The sequence below is a fragment of the Bombus flavifrons genome, chromosome 10, assembly GCF_040668555.2.
Source record: "Bombus flavifrons isolate JBK064 chromosome 10, iyBomFlav1_principal, whole genome shotgun sequence".
Classification (NCBI taxonomy): Eukaryota; Metazoa; Arthropoda; class Insecta; order Hymenoptera; family Apidae; genus Bombus; species Bombus flavifrons.
The window spans coordinates 7,260,669-7,287,983 of NC_138451.1; the positions used below are offsets into that span (position 1 = coordinate 7,260,669).

The 27,315-nt window shown below is 37.9% G+C and overlaps 2 protein-coding genes across 4 annotated transcripts; one reads left to right on the plus strand and one right to left on the minus strand.

Annotated features, from left to right (window-relative positions):
• The first annotated feature begins 1,396 nt into the window (after positions 1 to 1,396).
• On the plus strand, positions 1,397 to 23,180 carry LOC138184553 (uncharacterized). 3 transcript variants are annotated; one of them, XM_069122633.1, is made up of 7 exons: positions 1,397 to 2,166; positions 3,614 to 3,928; positions 7,319 to 7,485; positions 9,753 to 9,970; positions 11,917 to 11,991; positions 15,271 to 15,502; positions 19,368 to 23,180. In XM_069122633.1, exons 3-7 carry the CDS (start codon positions 7,326 to 7,328, stop codon positions 19,481 to 19,483), a joined length of 801 nt encoding a protein of 266 aa, XP_068978734.1. In that variant the 5' UTR covers positions 1,397 to 2,166; positions 3,614 to 3,928; positions 7,319 to 7,325; the 3' UTR covers positions 19,484 to 23,180. The 3 variants fall into 3 exon arrangements, with proteins under 3 accessions (XP_068978734.1, XP_068978733.1, XP_068978735.1); XM_069122632.1 differs by lacking the exons at positions 1,397 to 2,166; positions 3,614 to 3,928 and adding an exon at positions 6,173 to 6,767; XM_069122634.1 differs by lacking the exons at positions 1,397 to 2,166; positions 3,614 to 3,928 and adding an exon at positions 6,175 to 6,778.
• A 2,729-nt stretch (positions 23,181 to 25,909) lies between these two features.
• LOC138184387 (uncharacterized) lies at positions 25,910 to 27,262 on the minus strand. The gene has a single exon (XM_069122269.1). It carries the CDS (start codon positions 27,260 to 27,262, stop codon positions 25,910 to 25,912), a length of 1,353 nt encoding a protein of 450 aa, XP_068978370.1.
• Between the last annotated feature and the right edge of the window lie 53 nt (positions 27,263 to 27,315).

Here is a 27,315-nt window from a genome sequence, read left to right on the forward strand (position 1 = left end):
TACTTCGACTTACGCGGGTCAAATTATGACCTTAAACTGACTTCGAGTAAAGACACTTCGCTTAAATCAAAATAGCGTGAAAATAATGACACAGCAGCGTATTAATTTACTTCGTTCGATGTTCACAGTTCTGGTCATTTTCATCGATGTATTCACGTATACTTAATGATCGAATTCCGTTTCTTGTTAATAAATGAGGCAACAATTCCGAGCTACTGATAATGGCTTGTCTTTGTTGACAAGTAGCAAAAAGGTGCCAGGGACGAATATCGATACGAATTAATTTTAATAAAGAATCGAGCAGCGAAACGACATTGATATTTTTACTGATTTATCACTGTAAGGTTACAAGAACGTGTCATCTGTCGTAGAACTCGTTTCAATGTTGGCTACGATATTATATTATGCCTTTAAGATGACGTTTACAAATCATATTTATAAGTTAGTTATTATTTTTTATTTTTCAATGTTTGAATGTTAACTAAATGTTTGTTATATGCGAGTCACCCTGTGCATATTCACCAGTAGGTATACCAATGAATCCATATAGTTTTACGTATTTCATTTCCTATTCGTTGTATCCTATTTTATAATCGTTATCTTACTATTTCGTTATATTAAAATAACATTAACCTTACCATCATTTACCATTATACTGATAATAAGGTCGTTGTTTACGACGAAAATGCCACTAGCTTGTCGTTGTTTAATCGAATTTTAGTAGAACGTTGTGCTTCTAAAAATGAACAGAGCATAACTGATTCAGTGTTTTCGAACATTTCGATATTAACAGATTCGACGTAAGAAAAATGATCTTTCAACCCTCTACAATGACATATGTCGTTCGAATGGATATACATTTCGGTATTTTTACCATTGTTTTGCATACTTATCATTGCACTAATTTATTTTATCATCTTATCGTTGCACCGCCACTGAAGAAGAAATCCGACTCGCTTCTTATTTATGACAGTTATTACTCCCGGTCTTCCAACGAGGACACAAGATTGTACTGTGTTATCAACGGTAGAGCTCTTACAACCTTATTCGATACAATTACTTAATTTATCTCTTACGACAATTTCTGAACTTATGTAACTCATTATTTCAAACGCGATCCGATCTTTCGTTATTTTTACTATTGTTTTTTTTTTTTTTTACTACTACACCTTCGTTCTCAAAATTAATTACAACGTATACCGTTGGTACAATATTAAGAGCGTGACATTATCGAAAATTTTTTTTATTTCGTCACCGATGGCCTCATTGACAGTATGCGCGTTAAACAAATTTATTCAACTTATTTCTGCACGATAATTTTTTTTATGCAGAAGAATAAAAGACTTTTATCGTCCCGATGAATACGTCAGTCAGTTACGAAGAGTATCGAACGTGCTATTCACGAAACCTCACGAGCAGATAAGCAATCGATCATTGCCGAAAATGAGAGACACGAGCCGGTTTGTCAATATCGGCGCGTTACGCTACTTGCAGCAGGCACAGACGCGAAACATCATCGAGAGAAGCACGTGTGGAATATAATCTGCCCGGAGGAACGCAATCGATGGTCGACGTATAGCTACGTGCGGGCTCCGATTCGATGGTTTCGCGATGATTTCTTATCGTTGCACGTTCGAGATACACGCACGTTCGTAGCACGTTTTCACAATCAGTGGCACTGAGAATGGCCTGGCAGCAGGATGTAACAATTATATCGCAGTTGGATCGAAGGAAAACGTGTCCTCGAAATGTGGAAATTTAGTCGAACACCGGACGACAAGTTTTCTCCCATCAGCTACTTTCTACGATCTCGCCGACGCAATTTAATTTAAAATTGTTACGGTTAACGTTAAACTTATTTCAAGAAATGGTAGAAAGTGAGAGATAGAGACATTTGGTGAGAAACATCGTCTCTCCATGTGTTTAATGTCTCGTCGATCTAGCAGTGCGGAGGAGACGAAAGAAAATTAAAGATTTTTAATTTCTGTAAAAATTATTCGCGTGTGCCTATTTTGTGATTCGGCGTGAAAGATTTCGCTACGATGAACTATCCTACTCTGGGTGAATAAAATCAGTGGAAGAAACTTCGTTGTTCGCTACGTGGAAACGGAAGATCAAATTTCACTGGGAAAATCGATTTGGAGAGTACTTGAAGATATTTGCCAAGTAAGTTCTCGGTAGCATTTATCGGTGCTCTATCACAAATATTTGTAAATTGCAATGGCTAAAGTGATCATTATTCATGATCATTTACCAGTAAATTTTGTAATATTTTTACAAATTTATTGACCTATATTTATGCGATCGTAGAATTGAAGTTGTGTGTCGTTTAAATGCACAATTTGTTTTGCAAGTCTTTACAAAAAGGGAACTAATACCATCGATGATTTCTTATCGTATCAGAATAAGTCTTTAGGAATAATTTTTTTATCATTTCGATGCTGGGAATTCCTTACCTGTAATCCATAAAATACATATTTTACGATAATTTTTTACGGGTATTTCCAAGATTTTACTTACCGATAGCTTATCGATAGGTTCAAGGGATTATCACACGAATTATTCGTCTAAACGAGACTCGTATATCACACAAAATTGAGTAATTTGTTGAAATACAATCGATTGACCGATGAAACGTTCAAAATATATAGTTGCGTTACATACCATCGATATATAATAATATTCTTTAAGTTTCTGGAAACGTATATGGAAATCTGCAAGCACGTCTACTCGAATCATTTGAACCGTGCGTTCAGGTAATTTATTCAATTTATGCGCATACGTTTGATACTATTCACGCAAAGCTAGCCAGACGCCGAACTAGTCTGTAGAAACTGATACATGAAATAAATATTAAATTAGTTCGCTTTATGATGGAACAATATTTGAAAGTCCTTCTTAGTGGAGATTATTCGACGCAACAACGATTTACGGTAGCCAAACGTATAATTGAATCAGTCATTGAAGCGACTCGTTCACACTCTATAAAGTAACAATTACATTTATCCGTAGATCAGAATTTGTTAGCGACGCTAATTCGAGAAAAGAGAAAATGAATCATTCCGAGACCGCTTAAGTTTCAAGTGCATGCACTTTTATTCGACTGCTCGATCTTATCGCGAAAAATTAATGAAAAATTAAGTCGTGGTTAAGCTGCGATGATTTCCATCGAATTACATTAAATTCTCAAGATTGTACGTTCGTGTCGCAATCGATTTCGAGTATTGCAGTCTCCAAGGATCTCTGCACGCTTACTCGGCTTACTTTAGCATTAATATAAAAACATAAATACCCCATTAAGCGACGACGATTTTCTCCATAATGAACGAGCAAATTTTATTCCACACCCTTGACCTATCTCTACATAAAAAATTACCTTCTCCTCTCGACGTTCGTTTTATCAAATTTCGGCCAATTCTTCCACGAGAAACGACGTCTCTACCTAAAGTTCCTTTCATCAAATTTTACTGAAGTCCTTCCACCTCCTCCTCGCCGATCCTTCCATTTCGTCTAGCAGGAGCAACATTTTCAGCCACACCCTGTATAAACAAACGGCCGAAAATCCAAAATGGAAGATGAGGAAACCTAGCTAACTTCTTGCATCCCCTTCCAGGCTGGAGGACCAACGAGAACCAACCTCCTCGTCCACGTGAAAAACTCCGTTCTACGTCTCTGACAAGCCTGCAAAGTCTCCAGCGACACTGGTTGCGAGCAAGAAGCACGAGTAGAGTAGGAAGAAAGGAGGATTCGGGTGTAGAAGTGCGCGTGTCCAGGGGCGGCGTCGCCACTCGCGTCGGTTGCGACGGGGCGCAGCGGCGACGCCGGGACGCGGTAGTCGCGACGCGGACGCGACCCAGTGCTCGTGTTCACCGGCGACGTGCTGCGCGGAGGATCGGTGCCGGGGAAGATGAGCCTGGAGCGCCGGGAAGTAAGTACTACCAAGGGGTTGGAGGGGGTGTGTGCGGAGCAGGGTGACGTGGCCACGCGTATAACGTCCCCGATTCAACGTCCCGTGGGCGGTGGACGGCGATCGATCCGCCGCCGACACCGGGATGTTCCCGTGGAAAAACACCGTGGAAACTACTCGCGTGTCTGCAACCCTCGTGGACGAGATCCCGGAGTCGCGTGTCTGCGTGCAACGAGCTGGATGGAACCGTTTGATCGAACGTCCAGGACGATGACTGTGCACCACTATACGGCTGTATAGGTGCTTTTGCAAATATAGGATGCGTATGGGTGTTTTTGTAAATATAGCCTAGGTGTATGGGTGGTTTTGTAAATGTAGCAGATATACAAACGTGAGCGAATACGAAAGATCGGTGGGATGATCGTGCGATTGGCGATACTGGAGTTTGGACAGTTAGTCGAGGACAACGAGGAGGGTGAATTTATGGGGAGCTTGTGAGAGGTGTGAGAGCTTGGATGCTGGTCGAGGAGTTTGTTGATTTAAGACGACGTAGGCGCTGTAGGGTCATCGTATACGCTCGATGATGGCGATAGTGGCGAAGTTTGGAAATTTTGGAAAGGGCGATTTTGGATGTACGGCTTCGTGAGAATGGCGACCTTTGGAAACTTTGTCATCGAGGACTATGACTGAAAAGGGAAAACGTATGAATGCTTTCGTACGTGTATATGTTACACATGTACGAAATGAAACGGATGAAGGACGTAGTGAAGATATACGAGAGAGCTTGATAGATGATGTTTGAGATGTTTCTTGATATAAGCGATGTAGAGAAGTGGTTCGTATGTTTGATGATGGTGGAGTTTAGATAATGTAGGTCAGAAAGGTAGCGACAGCTTGAAAAAAGAGCAGGTTCGAGTAGGTTTGTTGGGGATGGTGTCGGGTTCACGTTAACGATCTACGACTAGCCTTTTTGTACATGTACATCTTACTATGTACTTTTTCTTCTGCTTTTATTTATACATCTTTCTTCTTGTTCCCTCCTTCTATTTTCCCTCTGTTTTCATCGTTTCGACCATACTGTTTGTCTTGAGTGCAACTCGATATAGTAAAACACAAAGTCTGTTAAAACCAACCACTTCTCTAGGTAAACTCCAATCTTCATTGATCAAACAAAATTTCTCATTCTTTTGTCAACGCGTACCAAGTTTCTAGGAAGTAGAAGATATGTAGGTCACGATGCAGAGACAGATCGAAAGGGAAGTAAAGCAAGATCTCGAAAGAGGTCTTACTACGGGCCACTTTTAACCCTTTAACGCTCAAGCCCGTGTCTCGCGCGGCTAATCTTATACCTTACAATTCTGTATGCTTTTAGCAGTGATTTATTTGTTCGATTCGTTGAAACAAACAGCATTATAGAGTTTGGTGATAGCAAAGACCTATGCTTTAAAACTTTCCGCATTCCCCGTTATACAGAACCGAACGGAAATAGTTGATCGTTTTCTAAATGTAACATAGACGCACTAGTTTATACCAATGACGATTTAACGGCGTATTAATAACCTACGAAGGATACAAATTTATTTCCAACAAAAATTCATCTAGCAAACAAGCAGAAATATTATACGACCATAGATCGTTTGAAATTTTATTAAAACGTTACAACGAAGATAAGGAAACGATAGCCTACAAGATCGTCGGATAAACCTCGTATTGCTAGACTTTCACGAAGAGAAAAATTATATTAAATAAGAATGTAAACGCTAAACTGTGCGATACAAAAAATTGACGAAAATGGAAAAATTGATTTATCGGAACGATTAGAATCAAAAACTTTAATTTCGTAGAGCAACGAATGTGATCTTTTACCGCGGTCAGTCTTCTGTGCTCTTTAATGGCTTACGTTGATTCTCGCGTTATACAAACCGAGAGCTTTTTCGTATTCTTCTCTCTTAATACGTACCTCTTACTCATAATATGTATCGAAGAAGCTTAGTTAGGAATTTTGAAACATCCTGTATAGCAACGAGGGACAAATCCATCGGAAGAAGAAAATTGATGATTCTGCAACGATCGGATAAAGAAAAAAGGGAAAAGATACGAACGTTAAGGGGTGAAACACTTCGCGGTTGCCTCGCCGCGCTACTGTGGTGTTTTTCATCGTTGATTCTTATTTCATCGCATCACGCACGCCCCCACCCCTGATCGCTCGCCCTCCGTCTCGTTTTTCAGCCACTTGCAGCTGCGCAAAATCCTACGAGAAGCCGCGGAGCACACCCTCCTGCAGCTGCAGTTGGCAATGCGATCGCGGTTCATCGTGAACGCTTCTCCAATTTCTTCTCCGCCAACGTTCCAACCAAACAACCGATAACACACTTGTTTCTTCTTCATCTCCGCCACAGTAACACGACAAGTCGATTTAATTGTTACATAAACCCATTCGTTGTTAAGAGAAGATTTGTCTTCTACAAGAGTAGGAAATTTATTTGGAAAACCGTTGGAACATCAAAAGTCAAATTGCTGGATTCGGTGTGGGAAGGGTAGTGCACAGACGTTGCTCGTTATACGACGATGAACCTTTCGTTCTGTACGAGAAACGAGCAAGGAGTGGCTAGGACTTTTACCGAATAGAAATTTCCTTTGTTTTTGATTCTCGATGATAGATCGTTTCGTTCTTTTGTTCTTTCACGGAGATACGGCACGTTTGCGTTGTCAGACGAACGCGGTCGTTGACAGGAAGGTGGATGGGTTTCGATAGGCTAGATAAAGTGGAAATGAAGTGAGGAGCGGAGGAAATGGCACATGTGCCGGATATCTTAAGATTCGAGAATTCGTTTTCTGCTCTGGCTCGTTGTACCCTCGGGTAAAAATCGTGTACGTTGTATTAATAAGAATTTCCGTAGATGTACATATTTTGTAGATGTTCTTTGTAAGGATAATCCGTTTGTGCGAAAAAAGCTGTAGCTACGTACAAGTTCGAGATTCTTTTCTTCTTTACGTATTTTCAAAAGTTGTTCCATCGTACGATAATATCGATATATGCATGAACACGAATATTTATGTCGAGCTATAGTAACACCGCAGTAACGTTTCCAACAGATTTGAAAGGAAAGTTCGTGCCAGAACGGCCAGATCGAATCAGATATTAATGGAACGTTTTGTCGGGCGATATCGTTTTACTTTGGTTTATTTATATGCGTTGTTAATAAGCGTCGATGGAGTTAATCAGCTGTTTTCTTATTTACTGCTGGCAATTTTTTTGCCAACGTAGGGATATAAATTTAGCGTAGTTTCCTTTATCTTTTGTTTTCCTCTGCCTTTTGTTTTCTTTCACCTTTTATCTTTTGTTTGTCACGTGCACGTTCTTCGTACGGCCCGATGCAGTTAACCAGCTGCATTTTTTGTCATTTCCAGGCGAATTATGATACACGTGTCGTCGGAGAACACTCAACGATACGATCGTGTGAAGCGCAAGGGCGCAGTGTTTTTGTCCAACATTTTTAAATCGAAAAAGCTGACGTTAGGTATGAAGATCAACGAGGACGAAGAGATGGAACGTGCCCCGAAAGTCGAGACACCTGGTAAGCCGAGAAAATGTTTCTTTCATAAAGCATATAGATATTTAGATAAGAGGTTTTCTCTTTTATCGCTATAGAAAATTCACTCGTTCAGAGAATTCCAGAAGTTGAGATTCTTTCATAATAGAATAGTAAAGTCGCCCACGTAAAAAAAAGAAAAAGAAAAAAGAAAATGACACGTTTTAAATTACTTTCGATCTATTTCATCTCGTACGTCTTATTCGAACGTTTGTGCGAGCGATTTAAAGTATCTTTGATTTCATAGTTGTTCGGATATTGTTTCTAGGTTCGTACCTTAAAATCGGAATTTTTCTAGTTCTTCAGAGCAACGACTTTCTGATTAATTGATAAAATATTGATATCGATATTCGTAAGCTAATGAGCAATTTATTGCAAGACATGCATCGAAAAGAACGACTACAAAATATCTCCAGCTCTTGAAAGCGAAAAGCTTCCGAAAAAAGCCGGGGTAATCAGCAGCTGAACCTTAAATATATCAATATTTTTTGTCGCTTAATTGCTTTCCCTAGAATTCGTTTGAAAAAGTGTTTTTCAAGCGGTGACACATGCGAAAAAAACTTTTGCGCATAATATACCCTCTGCTTGTGCACACGTATACGTGCACGTACTACGTACATATTAAAGAAGAACACCTTAAAATACGAGTGAAGAGGTAAAAAAATATTTCTTTTGCCTGGATATATCCAGAAATTATTCGGATAATTCCTTCGCAATATAAATCCCACGAAAAACGAATAGGAAAATGTGAATTTATTTTTAATGGCGTGAAAAATGAGAAATGAGAAATAAAACAAAATATATTCTATCATATTTCAGCAAGGTAAAAATGTCGATATATATATATATATAAATTTAATTGACAGGTCAACCGTGTTTTTTGCAAGAACGCAATTCTCTTCGCTCATTTTTCTTTTTTCTTCTTTTCAAAAGAATATAAATCACGAATATTCGTGATGAATTTCTCGAAGGCAGAATGCATCGTCGAACTATTCGATTCGTCGTATTGTCGTATTATTGCATTTGTCTTTCCAAATATAAATATACTTTACGAGACTTCCGAACGATAAATAATTAACCAGTTCGGTTTGCAGATAAGACCAAACTTTGTCCACCGTGCATACGAATATCGAGCTGTTGCTATCGACCAAACAATTACTTTTTATTTCTCGAATCTTCGTTACACAACCAGTGACATAAATTCTAAGCTTTTGAACGAGAGAACCGTATAGTTCGTACAGCCCTAAGGGGATTAAGATTTGCGAATTACCAAACGATGGAGAAATCTATATTTCTTAAAACACTAGTCTAAACGTTTGTAACAATTGCGACTAGTATTACGGTAGACAAAGTGAAACACGGTACGCAATTGATAACAAATAACAAGTCGGCGATAACAGGAATCAACACGCGTGTTTCAATTACGTAACGACCGTCCAATAAAATCTAAATCGTTTCTCTTCTATTTTATATCGATTTGACGGAATGCTTGAAAAATACTATTATTTGTTCTTCTTCAAGAACGATAATAGAAATTCAATCGATTGAAAAATTGACGATTAAACGTAGCGATAGCAGAAAATAGAAAAGAAAAAGTATAGAACGTGATATTCGCAGACGTTACATCGTCTTCGATGTCGATTATCTCGAAAACGGAGCCTCAGGTGAAAAAACATCCCGTATTTGCAGTTTGTTTTGTTACCAACCACACCCTTTCATATAGCTATCCCTCGCCGTATATTTCTCTACTAAAAAAAACCATTTTAGATATTGCCAATTCATCACGATCGACTATAAAACATCCCTAATCTGACAATTAGGAAAATTAACTGGATCGATTGGATATTTTAAGAAGCGTACTATACTTTATCTTTCCTCCACTGCGCTATGAAATGCGGTATGCCCGGTTGATGCATTTTAAACGATAAATGGAATAACTCGATATTATAATCCTTAAGAGTTCGTCGAATAGAATCGCTATCATAATGAAATACTATCATCGTTGAAAATTCACATCGATCTGTTCTTTTTGTTTGAAGAAGCAATTAAGTCGAACAAACGCGATTAGATGTTTTATTATTATTCGATCGATAGATGAAAAGTAAAACAGTTTTTTTTTGATAATTAATTAACGATAATTAATTTTGATAATATTAGAACGGAATTCATATGAGATGGAATTTCACCCGTGAGAGATTCGAATTCGTACGATTATAACAAGATTCTGATTAGTCGGATAATTTCTGTTCCAGCGATCATAACGAACGCCTGCAGGCGCAGCGGCAGCGAAAACGACAACCAGGTATCGAGGATTCCGTCGACCTTGAGCGTGGCAGCCGTCGATGTGGTCGTTGCCTGTCAGCCGTCACCGTCGCATTCCATTCTAACCTTGACACCTGGTAGAACACGAAACATCGATCAGGATATGGAGGCGCTTAGGCTAAGTCGACAGGATAATCCTTTCCTACAGGTTCGAATCGATAAGTCTCTTTGTTGCCCATTTACAAACAGGCCAACGACAAAGACAGGGAAGAAGGAGAACGATTTCCTCAAGATTCAGCCACTTTTTATCAACCGAGATGAGGAACGAATGAAAGAACTTTGAAATAATCAAATGCCAGTATCTAAAAGTTTCGAGAGATGTAATTATTTTTTATGGGGAAAGAGCTGTTTAGGTTTGATTAATGGCGATTCCGTGATTTCACTGAAAGTCGAACGATTGGTACTGGAAGGTTCTTTCACGGTTCTCACGATTCGGTTCTCGCTTTTTTCACGATTTAACCAAAACTCAAGCGATCGCTGAATTCTTATGTCGTCGATGCGGTTGAAAATTTGACATAGTTGAAACAACGGTATGGCAAATTACGATAATTTTTAGTAGAAAGGGAAAAAGAAAGAATATAATGGACAGTGATTTTCCACGAATCAGTACAATTCAGTTTGTTCATTCACGGTTTAAAACCAGTCTTCGTTATTTCATTAATCAGCCTGCACGCCATACCAGCATAATTCGTTTTTTTGCAGAGTATACCGCGTATGGTGACTCATAATTTCGTACAAACAAAACTCATACATTCGTTCATCTAGGTCTTTTGTTCATTATGCTAGGAACATGAAAAAATCATACGAATCTATTATTATTATACTATTATTCGTTATCTAAGATACGCTATTTACAAGTCTTTGAATGAAAAATAATTCATTTATTCTAAAGGTTTTCTTATGCTTTTCATTACTGAGAGTAGCTAATTGGTAAAAGCGACTCCTCGCAAAGTAGCGGTTTTCTGTTAATTTAAATTTGTATAATTGCAGATCAAATACTAAACCTGCAAACCTTCTACGATCTCCAAATATTTCTAGAATTTCATTTCTCAATTCTCTTACTCTTAACATTTAATCTACAAATTTAATTCTACGTATAGATCAATGAGAGGTACATTCTGTAAAATCAATTCATCCAAAGATAAAGCTCATTAACCCATCCAATCACCACGTACCACTTTCTTCTTCTATTTATATCCAAAGGGAAAAAAACCTATACCCTCTGTCCCAGTTTTCTACATCACTTCACATCCACCAATACCATTAGTATTCTATTTCAAACGCAATAATTCCAACAATCGAAGTACACTCGCGTTTCCACCAATAGCGAATTCAAAGAACATAGATAACAGATAAGCTCTTTTTAGTATGAACAATAACGTCTGTCTGTGTCTATATAAAATTATAACAGCCCAGCTAATTCGATTGAAATACGAAGATGTATTACTTCCTGTCTGTTCTTCGAATCCTTTTTCACGTATCATCGTGTATATTTGGACGCATATTTAGACAAGAAGACAAACGAAAGGATCGACGCTAAAGGAGAAATGAGAATATAATAATGGGAAAGAATTTCACACTGTGATCAGTGAAATTTGTATGTGATCATTTTCCATTTTTAACGTTCCGTTTGTAATATCTGTTGGCTAATACCGTGCAATTTTTCTTATCGTATCTTGTATTCTTCCACGGTATAAATATGTATCAGACTATTTACAATCTTAGATTTCTTTTTCCTATCGCCCTTCGACATCGACCATAAAGCGAATTCAGGATTCACTTTTACATACTTCAACGATACAATCGAATAAATTTCTAGTCTCTACCTCAGTGATAAAAATCCTCCATTACCAGAGATTCGTCAACTCATATTTCCTGCACTTTCAAGCAAACTCTCCGCGTTCACAGATAAAAGATAACTCGACTTCCTCAGTGTGAGTCTCTTCCGCTTGCTCTCCATTACTCAAAGTCACACACGAATAAGTTCACGATTCACGCCATTTCCCGTGTCTTCGAAATTCCTCTGTCTCGATGACCAACGACGTCTTATTTGACATATATAGGTAGATGAACGATAGTGTTCGCATTTTCCAGGTACTGGCGAGTCGCGAGAGTCTAGTCGAGTCTTTGGAAGAGTCTGAGTCCGATGATGCCATTCTGATGTCTCAGGTGAGCAATTTTTCCCGTTCGTTCGCCCTTGTCTACGTCCATGGAAGCGTGAAAGAAGCATCGATCGGTTGGCCAGCTTGCATTATTAATGCTAACGTGAACTTGATAACGATGGCGAGCGATAGAAAGAGGAAGGGACCTGGCTAAAAACGATACGTCTTTTCTTCTACAGAACGGTCTTTTAGAATAGGTCGCGACCATTTTGGCATGTGTCATGGATGTACAAAGGACACGGGTTATCAAGGAACTATTTTTATGTATCTGCCTTTTAGACGTCTCAAGGTAGCAGTTTAATTTTCAGGCGATTCTTGTTATATTTGAACGATAGCACGGATGTTTCGCGTTATTTCAGAAATGGCAGCTAACTATAAATTTGTTTCACCTACTGGATATTGTGACGAATACTTCATTCGGGATATTTTTCGTATCTTGTTATATTTTTATATCTTTAGCGTATTCTGTGGATTTTTATATATCTAAATTCAAAAATAGTTCTCTGTATTTTTTTAAAAAATTACAAATTTCCAGTCACTGTACTCGCGTAACGTTGAAGATCGATGTTCAAAGATTCGAATATGTTTTTCTTCGGTGACGCACAAAATTTTGCATCTCTTTTACACCGATTTGTATACGCCAGGAACAATAAAAAAGATATCGCGGATAAGAAGCGGTTTTGACACGAGAGGAATTTTTAGAAAATTGCTTGCGTGGCGACTGATACCGTATCGAAGGGATCACAATGCTTTTCTTGGAAGCGCGTGGATTACACCGAGAATCCTGACGTGGTATTATCGGTTATTGCATAAGTTTCTGAAGCACTATAATTGTTCGGTGCTAGCGTTCGGATAAAAATTGGAAAAATTGGAAAATGCTCGTAACTGTAACTTGAACTACATATGTTTGAATATACGCGAGAGAATGTATTTTAAAAGGATTATTAGTCCAAAGTATACGTACCAGAGTATATATTAGGTTGTCCGAAAAGTGTCTTTCTTTTACAGACACGTCTTTTCCAACGATGCATTTTTATATAAACACGAAACCTAATCTGTCGAACGTTGTGATCTTTATTTTGATAGAACAAGATGGATCCTACGTAATTCGATAAAATAATATAAAACGGAAAATATGGTGCGACCATTATTTCCTTATAAAACGAAAGAAACTTTTCGGACGACCTAATATCATCGTTCAGCAATACGCGAGCAACGTGTAATCTCTATAAAAAGCTAAATTCATGCCAGGAAATTACTAACTGTTCCAATAAAATTGAGTCATCACGATATTATTCCCACGATTCATTCTATGGCCGGTATTCTTAGAATAAAACGCAAGAGATCGATTTACCGGTTGTAGAATTAGTCGGTAATTATCGATCATTCATAACAGTTGTCCATTATAAGGGATGGTACGTTCGATCCATTAACCCTGAGCTGACGAGTCACGATTACAATAAGCCTTAGGTATAATGGCTGCTATACGAGACTTGATATATCTACTCTACCTAGATTCTATTGTCGAGCTTTCGATGAATTTCCGTAACTTCGATCGTCGAGGGCGGTAAACTGGATACTCGATATGCAAATTCGCAGAAAATAAAATAAAGTCGTGAGAAGATGAACATAAATTACACGATGACTCTTAAACTTTCGTATATTTCTATACTTTCCACTCGAACTTGCTGGATTATGGATATTGATTTTACACCGTTTAATTGCATCGTATAACAGCATACGTAAAATTGATTATTTGGCCAGATAAATACTGTCTATTTTATAGAGATTAAAGTGGAAGCGAATCGCGATAGCGACGTAAATAAATGCCAACTTTGTTTTATCATTTGAAGCAATTCGGGGAAAATTTTGGATCTTGAAAATTGACGTATCTTTCAAGTGGAAAGCAGAGATAATTGAACTTTCAGAGAAACGTCAATTACACCACTCGTGTTATCTGGTTATCTCGGGTCACTGCAATTTTTCTAATCTACAATATTCCTATCCGATTAGAGGACTCTCGACATCGAATCGATGTTTAATAGGAAATAAAAGCCAGATCGATCGCTAATCTTACGCGTATCTTGTTAGAATTTGTGATATAATAAGGATGCGATTTAATAGTTAGAATTAACTTTATTAATGGAACGATGGCGTAACTTCTAAAACCACTATGATGCAAAATATGGAAAGTCGATTATCGAAAGACAATTAGATTATTGCATCTTTAATACAATATATACGAAAATAATATACCGCACTAGTAATATTCGTGGAATAAATTTATCTCTGTGCTCAAAGTTAATTTCGGTGCTAACAAGTAAATAGTAATAAAATGTTAAACTACAAATAGACCTAGACCTAGATACTTAACTAGCTACGTAGGTTGCTTATCAATAAAATTTATGGTACTGTAGTACTAATACTAGCGAGCAAAAGTTTCCTGATACTGTGAAACTTTGCTTGATAAATTATGTTAGGAGGTAAGCAAGGTCTGAGAAATTAATATTCCGCGCTGATTCTAATAGGAAGTACAGCTTTCTGAAAACAGTGGAAACGGTCGAACAACGAACTGACGTTCGATATAAAAAACTTTTGTCGTAGACTCTCGACTTATTCCTTTTCCTACGTAGAATCTTTCGTTTCGCATTTATAACGTTATTTGGCCGATGTTTATGCATTTACAAAAATTAACTGGCGTTATAAAAATTTGCATCTTCAAGTCCGCAACTTTATGATTCAATTAGATATCATTTTTTCCACGATATAGTTACAGATATAATCGTAGAAATTATATAATATGGAATATTAAATAATTGGAATAATATACTGGGTAGAAATTAAAGAAGCCAGATACAATGCATATACGGGGTACCTGCGAAATCATGGTACAAGCGGTCGAGCGGCGATTTTATGTACAAAAATAAATCGAAAAAGAAAAGAATAACATTTTTTCGTTCGGGGTTTCATTTCGCAGAGAAATGAGTTTCAAGTTGCTAATTGTAAATTTCGAGGTATCCGATTTTCAACATCCTCTATGATTCCATTTCTTTAATTGGTTCCATAAAAATACGAATTTGTATCGACATTCTGAATGGTCGTTAAAACGTATATTGGATAAAAATTGAATACGCTGGAGTATTTCTTCGCTTTGCTCTCGTAGACAAACGTAAGCTCCTTAATTTCTGCGTAGGCCCCAATTCCATAAAAATACGAATTTGCGTAAACATTCGCGGTCTAACGATTGTTGAAACATCCTCTATAAATAGAAAATCCTCGTTTTCAGGAACTGGGCGACACCGATCCATTAACCTTAGCCCAAGTGCACGAGCACCTGGTACGAAGTCCACCGCCCGCATCGTGGCCTCACACCACGACTTTCCATTTTCCTCATCAAAATCAGAGTTCGTCGGGGAAGAGCGACGTGCTGGCTCATTACAAAAGCCCATCGAAGGCAACTTCGTGCCGTGGCAACGATCACGAGCTGTCCAGAAGCGAGCCATCCACTGATATCAGAGGTGCGAATCCAAACGACTAGACAGTTGTACTTTTTTTTTTATCGGAACGGCGCTCCTTTCGTGTTATCTCGTACGCGTGTACGTGTATATATATTCTATATATGTGTCCATACAGCTGATAGCTCTTTTTTAATAGGAATTGTTTGCGTGCTTCGCGTACGTAAGCTATAGCAACGTAAATTTGGCGCTTGTCTTTGGCGTTGGGGTCTGATGCTTTCAATAAATATATATCACATTCTTGTAATCGTCCATTCTCATGGTTGTTCGCCATTATCGACGTCAACGAGGATCACATTCGTTGAGTGCGCCCTTTCGATGGTATTTTGGGCTTTTCGAATGAAATTTCGATCGTGGTAATCGATAGATTGCTTTCAGTTCTCACTAGAAGAATTAGTAGAAGGTGGAGATAGTGGAGAATTTGACTAGTTGTAGATGTTTCATGCTCCGTTCCAAATTGACTTCATCACTTTCAAGTTATCAAGTTGGTAACTTTTACCTTGTTCTCGTTCGCTATTACAACTATTAAGAACTTATTATGTAATTTATGGCGTCCATATAAAGTTAGCATCTTAGTTTTTGAGCTGATAAATTAATCTACCAACGTTTTTCTTCTTTCACAATCTTTGCAACAGTCTTATTAAAGTTTTCTCAGGTGATTTATGGTTTATTTAAAAAATAATCTTTTTTTTTTTGGTTATTAAGTTAGTAATTTCTCCTTTGTTTCTTTCTTGTAGTATTTTCTTTCCACGTTCTACGGATTGTCTGACGGATATTGTACAGTTTTTCTACCGTGATCTTCTTCTGTATTAGTTTCTACCCATTTCTAACATATTTTATCCCATTTTAATAATAATTTCTTTCCATAGAATATTGCTATAAATACCAACGTGATGTGTTATATATGCTAACCATTTTATTTAAAAATATCATCCTCCAAAGTACCAAAATACTAATATAATAAAGTATCGTTTGTTTTAGCAATATGAAAATAACAAGGTCCCTTAGCCCACGCGGATATTTATGCAAATTATTAGTCAGTCGGTATACACGTGTTGTCATATTTTAAGCCCCGAAACGACACACGACACGGACAGTGCATTAAGCGGAACAGGAGCAAAATCGAAGCCACTTGGAAATTAAAATAAATCAAGTGTCTCATTAGAATTTCACACAGGAAGATCGATAGATGCAGGCGTCAAGGCCGCCACCAAGGTCACTCTAAATAGATCCATCTAAATAGAACTTGCATCCTTATTTTAATGCAGAAAGGGTAGATATAAATGTCCCCACGCACAAGTATCTTAATCGAACAATCTCGTACTTAAATATACGTAGGATTGATGGAAAGGATATAGCGGGGGCATAAGATCGGGAAAGTGTTGAAGAACTTCATTTAATTCACATTACATCGTTGGCAAACTTGTATTGTTAAATTCTGTTTCTTAATTGATAGATAGCATAATGTCAAAACTAATACGTTATTTATGGAAGACACTAAGCAGAAATTGTAACATATTTACAAAAGATTGTATATGAGAGTTTCATATAATTTAAGGCAAGTTCTACATAACTTGCCATTTTTCACATCAGAAACACGCGTAATACAAAAATTTCAGATATTAATTATTCACAAATATCGGTGCAGCTTCAAAGTCATCATCCAAAATGCTTCTACGATAGTACCAGATCAGTGGTTGCATTAATAGCCGCTGAATGTTTTTAACGTATAATCCTACGACGTATGTATATCGTTCCCAAGGATCATACGTCTAATCGTATTCCCATTTTGCAGAAATCCTTCGATCTGTGAATAAATTAGATGATAATTATGGTTACGTTCAGCCAACAACTCCACATCCATATGAACGAGCGTGAATCCTTGAAAACGCGAAGAGCGCCGGTACCACAGCCAATATAGAGAAATATGGAAATCCCAACATAGACACGCTTCTTTAGGACATTAGCGAATTCATATATTCGCGATTGACACTTATCTGGCGACCTTGATTCCCGCGGCGCTTACAAACGTACAGACGCGATCGATTTCACTTTATTTTTAACCCGCATAAATTAATGGTACGTGACACGGTGGGCGTGCCTTGACTTTCGATCGGTTCTTCACCGACTTTCCGCTGGTAGAAAATATTTTCGCCCCTGCGGTGCATTTCCCTTCGGTTAAAGGGAACTATTCTATTCCAAGACGCGCTTCTCTAAACCTCCCCCGGATTTTTTTTTTCAAAGTTCCTATAGAGCTTTTTTCATTACCGTTCTGCGTATATATATCTATATACGTTTCAGTAATATTTATAAATTTTCTTGTAAGAAAAGAATCAAACCTGCGGATAGTGTGGATTCTGAAGAATGTATTTTCATGGCGTCCGTGGTTTTGTATCCGCTTCTACTTTGATATAAAAAGATTGGGAAGATTCTTGATCCGAACGAGGAGCAGGGTTACACGCGAAATCAAAATAATGACGATATTTCGAAAGTTTGACTATCGATCTTTTCACCTTTCGCGCTTTTCGCGGATTAAAAGAATTAAGAGAAAAAAGAAGCTACTAATAGGAATATTTAACGATCATATTTGTTGCCTCGTTATTACATATTATTATCAATTATTATTAAATATCAATATTATTATCAAGTATCAATTATTAAGAGTATTATCAAATATCAATTAAGCACGCAATAATAAGGCAGCGAAAATAACATTGGAACACGAGCATTATATATAAATTATAATAAAGTCAAGACAAGATAAAAATTGATTGACTCTCTGACAGGGTAGCGCGTGTCGCACGATCGTCGCTACTTCCTTTATTCTTTCTTGTTGGTTGATTTACTGTCGTTGGTGAAAACGCGCGTGACTGATTCTAATCGCCCCCAGCTTGTCGCATTGCGCGATTTTTTATGCTGTCCGTTTGTGGCTCATATGCACGCACGTGAGACATCGTATTTTTTATCTAGGCCAGTAACCCCGGCTCACTTGCTACGCTTTAATGTTTTAGAAATGTTCTAACAAGCAGAGAATTAATTTACAAGAATTAACGAGGGACAAACCAATAAACGTACTTTCTTAGACAGTTTTCACGTTCTACATTTTCAATCAAATTGATAAGAAAAATCACAACTTAATGACTTTTTATTTTTAAAGATTACTGATGCTGTTAAGAAAACTACTAAAACATTATCAGCGTATAATGGAAATTATATGAATGTTATTTCAGTAATGTATTGCTATGTAACATGGGTATTTATAATATTCATTACATAAAAGCGAGAATGTTACTAGCTTCAAAATTTCTGATGCACGAGAAGTGCACCTACAGCTATGTAATCCGCGATGTATCTTTGCATGCGCCTACACGTATGCAACCATCGATGTAACGTACATGCAGCTATGTCACGTCGTATTAATATTCAACTTGTTTAGCATATAGTTTGTATAATTTACAATTCTTCAGCTATTTAACGCTAGAACTACTATAAAACTTGCATCGAAAAAGTTGAAATGAAAGGTATGTGAAAAAATATAATCCGAGAAAAAAAGGAAGCCTTCATAAAAAAATATTCATATCCTCAAAAATGCATTGTTGTAAATCTATAAAATTTGTATAAAAAATTACTACGTGATCATTTTAATTGCTCTGGTAGTTCTAGCGTTGAACACTAAAATAAAATTTGGGATTAAAACCAACGTCGAAATATAGAGGAATACTTTATAAAAGATTGAACTATCCGAGACACGAACCTCTTTCTTCTTTTCAAACTTTGAATAAAGTAGAAAGATAGAGAAGCAAACATTATTAAATATTAAATGACACCGTTTTGATGAAAACATTGGATTTCTATTGAAATTTTTCAGATCGCCACTCACACACATTTTCGTTGTTGCACCCAACGCCGATTCGTTCATTGTCGGACGTTCGACGGCTTCACAGATCAGCGGACGACAGTGTGCAATTGATGTCGAGCGAATAAAACGCTAATGCATTCCGGTCCGCGACCGGATCGAGATGACTTCTCGCATTCAGAACACGAACCGTGCTTTGTCGGTGCTAAAACGTCTGCTGAAAGTTCCCAGATTGTTTCGCAGGAGCGTGTCCACAGGGAAAGGGCACTCGGAAGCTCCTTGACGAGTTCACGTATGATCGAGGTTCGCCGAAACGATTCTCGAGTCGCGAGTCTCGAGATGTCAACGATTCTTCGATTCTGTTGAAAGAATCGTATCGAAGTTGACTCACAGGTTCGTTTGATAACGGAAGCGAAAGTTTCAAGTTTAACGTCAGTTTGGTGCGGAAAGAATTTCGAACGTTCTGTACTTCGTGATCTGTGTTTACGGAGAATGTACCAATTGATGAAGATTTGTAGATTGTCTCGTTGTGTCACAGGTTAGGTATGCTGTTTCGGATGAAATGAAAAGTGTCCCTATTACGCAGTCGAAACATCACGGTGAGAATCAAAATCACAAAGAGAGAGAGAGAGAGAGAGAGAGAGAGAGAATATTATTGAAATTCTTTTATTCGTTTTAATATGTTGAATGAGACCAGAGCTCAAAGTAAAATGTATGTAACAAAAGCACGCGCGCATTTGATAAGTTATCAATGCAGCATAATTTTAAACCCTTGCACGCAATGTGCTCGTATTTAACGACAAAAGATTTAGCTACATGATCTAATGTCGGAGAAAGCGATATCTATTTTCGTTCCACGTAAAAGTTTAAAATCTAAATCTAATTTTAGACTCCGAAAGATATTTTCCAAGATAAAAATTAGTAAAAATATTCGAATTATCAAATCCTCGACGACCCTAACGTACCGCTTTTTTCTGCAAGTTTGCTCGCATATTCCAAGAAATTAGACGAGTAAGACTCATTGTTGTGAAGTGAAATTTGATTACACTCGCTCACTGATGTAGGCGGAATTAAGCTATTACTTATTAAAGTAGTACAAAGTAGTGTTATTACTAAAAATCAGGGAATTTAGATGCTGCCAAAATTTAGAGATATTTTTATCCAATATGCAAAATTATAGATCTTTTGAAGTATCAATTTGTAAGACGATATATTTATATTTATAAATTACGAGAAAAAGCTTCTAAATTTTTACACTGTCGTTTTCCCTAAATAATTTATTTTTAGTGTTATAATGTATTTGCAAGTCGATGAGTGAGTGTAATTCAGAAAATTTTTCTGGAAACCGGTCTTTGTTTCAATTATAAATTAGTCTGACATATTTACCGACCGAGCCTAGCGTATTTGAACTAGCGCGCAATTCAACAATCAATCATAACGTAACGACATAAATAGAGAGGCCTATGTTTGATCAAAGACAATTATCTTTATTATCATTCGGATTGAGAAATTGTAACAATGTTTCTGGTTTCTTCCGTGCGCGTGTTTCAAACCAATTCGTACTTACATATTAATACGTATGTTTGTTTGTAATTAATTTCAATCACGTAGCCATGAGAAACAGGAATAAAGTGGTGTTTTAATTGTTGCAATAATTGCAATACAGGTCGCAATTAGTTAATTTGAATGGTAGTATAAAATACTATCCTTGTATCTTGGAATTTTCTGTCAACAATATTATTTATTTTTCACTTAAAAATTTTGCAAAAAAGATAGCAGTGAAATATCAGCATTTACTGTGGATAAACGTATAATGTTTACAATATTATATATAATTTAAGAGACATTGATTGTTCGAATTTTTTGTAATCAAATTTGCAAATAGCATATTTCTATTTAAAATATTATTTCACAAAATCATTAAAGAATAATATATTGTTATTATGTATCATGAATAACTTCTTTTATGATTGCTTTAATTGCATCGAGACGAGTTATCGAGCTTACATTGTTGCTGTTATTGTTAATTAGTCTATATTTATTCTGCACAAATTATTTTTTATCAATAGGACATATACATATTTTCGACGTTATCATAGGATAAAGAAGGTAGCATGTAAACCATGCTTCGTTTAGCATATATTTATTAACATATAACGTGAAAAAAAATGCAGAACGTTTCCAGGTAAAAAGTTATTTGTAGCGCTGACGATGCGCCAAAAGTATAGGCCTGATCATGAATAATAAACTAACACGTAATCATAGCTTAAGAATCTTTTTTTACGTAAATAAGAATGGAAGAAGTGTTGTCGATATTTCGAACGATTAATGTGCATCGTCTGAAGATGATACACTTTTAAAGTCGAAAATATTTTTTTAACGTTGCGATATCATTTCACATAAGCATAAATACTGACGAGTAGTAGATATGTATGTATTTGTTAAGACTACTTTCGGCTTTCAACGCACATAACCTGTACCTTTTTCACATATTGTTTTGAAGTTGAAACAACAGTCTAAGAATTTCGACGAACAATCCTATTTTATACAGTACACGAACAGTCTCATATTGAAGATAAAATATGTTTCACTTGAAAACTGGCGTAAATCAATTGTTTCAAAAAATTGCAACTACGATTACAGACAGCGAGTAAACAAATAATCCTGCTACGTCTTTTGGGTCGTTTTCGACTTGATCAATTGTATATAAAAAAAAGGAATGTCTTAAGTTTGAAGGAAGAGTGAAAAAATCGTTGTTCTTTGTTTATTGAAAAAAAAATTGGAATATAATTCAAAGACTATAGTAGAGTTAAAAGATTAAGATCATAGTGAATAAAATGTTAGCAGGGTTTATACAAAACTTTCAGAACAGTAGCATATAAGAAACAAGAAAAGATCTAGAAAGTTATTGCGATTATTATTGTAACTATAGTGTCCAATTGACTTGGCCATTGAGAATTGAGATTATTTCTATTAATATATGCGATATTAGATACACTATACACGTGTATTAGAGGCTCCAGACAATTTCGTCTTTGTCCGGATGTCAAACAGGTAAAAACATGAAAAACGAAAAAAAAAAAAAAACAGTAGAGAGACTTATATGATATAATCTAGTCGAATATAACATATATACCGAGGACTGTGGTGTCACTTTTAAGCGAATATTAAATGAATACTTGTTCGGGTAATTATTCGAGCGTTGAATAATCAATGATGGCGAGGTTAGGGCGCGAATATTATTACTAAGTGAACTGAGGTTACTTTTATCGGAAAGCAATGTTGAATGTTACAATAGACCCTCGATTTGACGGATTTTTTATTCAAATAAACTTCGAACTTAACTTGCAACTTTATGATCTTTTTTATATTTTCTATATTAACTTAAAATTTATTCGATTCTTAAATATTTAATAACCGTTGCTCTAATTAATCTTTAAAATCAAGGGTTTACTGTATTTATATAATGAAGCTTCACTCACGGTTGCTTTGTTTTATTTTTTAATTTAAGGAGCACTGTTCGCAAAAATGTTACAAATTGTACTCCCGTATCTTACAATTAGTTCAAAACTAAGACATGGATTTAATAAGACGAATTGAAAATAAATTTCAAATTACGCAAAAGATACTAAATATACGTTACTTGTTGATAAAAAAGGGTAATAACTTTATTTTAAGATGATTGTAAAATATTAATTTAAATTTTTCGCCACTGTTATCATCTGTTAATCGATTTATCAAATTTTATGCTGTGCAAGTAATTACTAGAATGAATCTTCGTTCGTTTGGATTTTTATCGAAATAAAAGTTTGATTCTTTATACGACGGTATTTATATGTAATTTTCTTATCCTTATTCTTAGAATTGAAGTAAAATTTGTTATTTAATAAGGTTTTGGGTTTATAAACTAACGATTCACTTAGATTCGTTTTCTCCAATATATTTCAGTCTAATAATTCAGTCTTATAACACGTCTTACCACACAGGAATCTCCAAGTCAATAGAACAACGTGGTCGATTTCTAAGACAAAAGAGCGTCGTTAGAAGTCGTACCAACTTAGCTTGTAGCAACCAGTGATCATAACAACTTAACATTTCTCAACACTCCCCTTTGATCGCTAGTTTCTACAAGCCCCATAGCTTTGGTAAATTGCTGAGTCTTAATCCTATTTAACCCTTTGGTAAGAATGTCAGCGACATTCTCCGGACTAGGTACATAAGTATAATCTAGTACCCCCCTCGATACGCAGTTCTTAACGTAAAAGTAGCGCACTTGGACGTGCTTAGAACTCTCGGCAACTATTTCGTCCTTTGACCATGAAATAGCTCCGATATTATCGCAGAATATTTTGCAGGGGCGAGGGCAATATGACAGTTGACCCAATTCCTTTAACAGTAAAGAAATCCACACTGTTTCCCTTGCTGCTTCCTGCATTGCCACGAATTCCGCTTCGCACGTCGACTGAGCTATAATCGGTTGTTTTTTTGGATAGCCAGGATATCGCAGCACCAGCGAGTATGAACACATACCCGCTCCTGGATTTCCTGTCTACCGTACAACCCGCAAAATCCGAGTCGCAAAATACTTTCAGAGGTTATGTGCCCCACAGCTTGTTCATATAATTTGCTGTCGAAAGGCTCATCGCGTTCAATATCAAAACCAGCCTCACATTCCCTAGCTAGCGGTGTCGACACTCCCACCACCCCAACCTCGTGAGTAATGTCAAACAGATCCAGCATTTGACCTATCTGTACAGATTGATCGAATACTACCGTGGTGCTGTTTGGCTTACTCAGGTGGATGGACAGAAATTGAGTGTCTACACCTAGCATTCTAACATCTAATTTGTCCCTAACCCTAGTTTTGAATATCTCAATCCACTCATTCATCCCGAACACAAGGATGTCGTCCACATACACAGCTACAATCAACTTTTTAGACGCATCCACATACACACATGGATCACTCACGCATGGGCTCAGACTCATACCTCTTAAAATGCTATTGATGTGCCTAAACCACATTCTTGCAGCTTGCTTCAGTCCATACAGGCTCTTTTTGAGCTTACACACAAATTTAGTTCTGTCTTTGCCTGGAACTCTAAAGAGTTCTGGTTGCTCCATGTATATATCCTCATCCAGAGGGCTGTTGAGATATGCACATTCCACATCGATGTGCTCGTAAACCCACTCATTCTCCGCACATAGAGCAAGCAGAATTCTTAGAGTTCTGCGTTTTACTATCAGACTAAAGGTTTCTGAATAATCTACTCCAGGCCTCTGCCAGAATCCCCGAGCTACTAACCTAGCCTTATATCTATCAGGGTCTCTCTTTATCGCAAGCACCCACTTACAGTCTATAACGTTTTTATTTAAGGGTCTTTGCACGATGTCCCACACATCTTTACTTTTTAGATTGTCTAGTTCCTTCTTTATTGCATCAGTCCACTTTTAAGCGTCTGGCCCTCTCAGGGCTTCATGCACATTCACAGGTACACACATGTTTTGAGCTTTACAAACAGTCGCAGTGCGAGCACAACAATCACATGTTCTCGGTTTGTGTAGCCTTGCCGACCTCCTCGGCACAAACGGTACACTCACAGTATCCACTGGATTGTCCTCACACGTTAAACTATCCATAAAGTAGTCGGTTTCCCCTTCGTCGTTTTCTCTATCACTCTGTGTCTCGACGTCAGTTTGACCGGCTTCTCCCCTATGTTCAAAGGTTTCTACATCCCATATCCATTCCGAGGACTTATCCTTTATATGGTTCGTTTCCACCTTAGCGCTCTTGTAGGGAAACGTGTTCTCCTCGAATCTGACGTGACAGGATATTATCACCTTTTGGGTCTTCGGTAGGTAAATTCTATAACCTTTGACCTGTCTGTCATATCCCACAAATATCCCCTCATCCGCTCTGCTCTCGAATTTTCCTCCGCTTGGACTCTTTAGATACCAGACTCTGCATCCAAACACTCGCAGTCTGTTTATCTCCCCTTGGAGGTCACATCTCTTACCCTTCCATAATTCCAGTGGGATCTTGTCTCCGATGGCAGCGGATGGGCATAGGTTCCTTATGTGGCATGCCGTGTTCACAGCCTCCCCCCACAGATAGTCAGGGAGTCCAGATTGGATGAGTAAACATCTGGACATCTCGACCAGGGTTCTGTTCGCTCGTTCGGAGACCCCATTTTGTTCAGGGTTTCTAGGAACAGTTTTCCTGTGTAAGATGCCTTTCTCCTTCAGGTAGTTCTCAAAGTTTTCTCCTGTGTACTCACCCCCGTTATCTGTTTGAAGGGCACTTATCTTGGATTGGTGTAAAGCCTCCACCTCCGCCTGGTACTCCTTGAAACACTTGAGTACTTCATTCTTCCTACTGATGATTCTGACGTGCATGAACCGAGAAAAATCATCTATGAACGTTACGAAATAATTACTTCCACCCAGCGACTTGCATTGTGTTCTGCCACTAATATCGCTGTGAATTATTTCTAAAGGACGCCGACACATGTGGTGGGCGGTCTTCGGAAAAGGTACTTTTGTCATTTTCCCTTTCACGCAGACCCGCATGGTTCCTCATGTATCCTAGAGTCCTCCTTCACGCTCCTTACAGGGATTTTTCTCATCGCATTCCCATGTAGATGACCTAATCTCTCATGCCATGATACGATACCTTTGTACGCCTTAGCTTCAATAACCTCGGCGTGGTCGTTATCATTTCCAGGTTCTTCTTGATCGTTCTCCATGGAAACGTTTGCTGCATGCCTCTCAGGTGGTATTGTCTCTAGGTAGTACACGTTGTCTCCTACCTTTGAGTTGAATACCACGTCCCCATCATCATGTGTGCCGACGGCCTCATCCTTCGTACATACTGTGGTGACGCCTTTCACTGCCAATTGCCTGATCGATATTAGATTTACATCTAATTCGGGTACCCACAGGGCGTTCGACAAGGATAGACTCCACCCGCCGCAGGCCTTGGTCATCTTCACGACGATCGTGCCTTTTCCCTTGACTTCCAGGTACCCCTTACCAATCCGGATCTGTCCGGCCGCAGGCACGAAGTCCACGAACCGATACCTATCCGGAGTCATATGGTTTGAGGCTCCCGAGTCGAGATAGCTGATCCTGTCCCTTTCCACGTGATTGATAGATGATAAAGCCAGTGTGGAGATAAGTCCCTTGGATCTCGGTTTATCTTCCACTTTGTTTTCTGGGTCTATCCCTTCCTTGTCTTCCTTTCCCTCTTGGCAGTTGTACGATATGTGGCCTCGTTTTCCACATTTATAGCACCTTTTATTCTTTGGGTTTTTGTGCTTTTTCTTAGTGCCATCTTGACTTTGTTGGGGCTTGGTCTTCGATTGTTTGCAAACCGCCATTGCACTGTTCTTTTCGGAGAGACCCATAGCCGCTTCCATTCTCCTTTCCTCAAGTAGGAGATCGGATTTCACGACCCTCGATGTTAGATTCTTATCGAGCCTTACCGTCCTAAGGTATGTCGCGTAGTTTGGGTCCGATACGAGGCCGGCTAAGATGAAACACGCCATCATGTGGTCTTCGATTCTTAAACCTGCGTTGGAAATTTTTTCGCACAAGTCGTATATCTTTCCGCAGTACTCTCCGACGTCCATATCGGGGTTTTTTTCTATGGTACCCAGTTCCCGTATGCATAGGACAGTGTCCATCGACGTGGACCTCCTATGGACGTCCTCTAGCGCCTTCCAACAATCCCTCGCTGTCTTCAAGGATTTAATTTCTCCGATAAATTCGGGGCGAATATGTCGGAAAAGATACGCACGTGCCATGTTATCCTTCCTCATGCATTTTGGGTCCAGCCTTTGCGCTGCCGTAAATCCTGGTTCTATTGCCTCCCAGCAACTCAGGAAAACTAGTGAGGCTTCCGTCATTGTCTTCCAATACTCGTAATTATCCTTTCTTAGGACCGGCTTCATATCGCTGT

What these genes read in the sequence shown, in the direction of transcription:
- LOC138184553 (XM_069122632.1), top strand. Translation starts at nt 6,700, where the DNA reads ATGGCACATGTGCCGGATATCTTAAGATTCGAGAATTCGTTTTCTGCT. An exon ending in CTGGCTCGTTGTACCCTCGG is followed by an intron (nt 6,768 to 7,318) that starts GTAAAAATCGTG and finishes TGTCATTTCCAG; the next exon opens with GCGAATTATGATACACGTGT. An exon ending in AGGATAATCCTTTCCTACAG is followed by an intron (nt 9,971 to 11,916) that starts GTTCGAATCGAT and finishes CGCATTTTCCAG; the next exon opens with GTACTGGCGAGTCGCGAGAG.
- LOC138184387 (XM_069122269.1), bottom strand. Translation starts at nt 27,262, where the DNA reads ATGACGGAAGCCTCACTAGTTTTCCTGAGTTGCTGGGAGGCAATAGAA.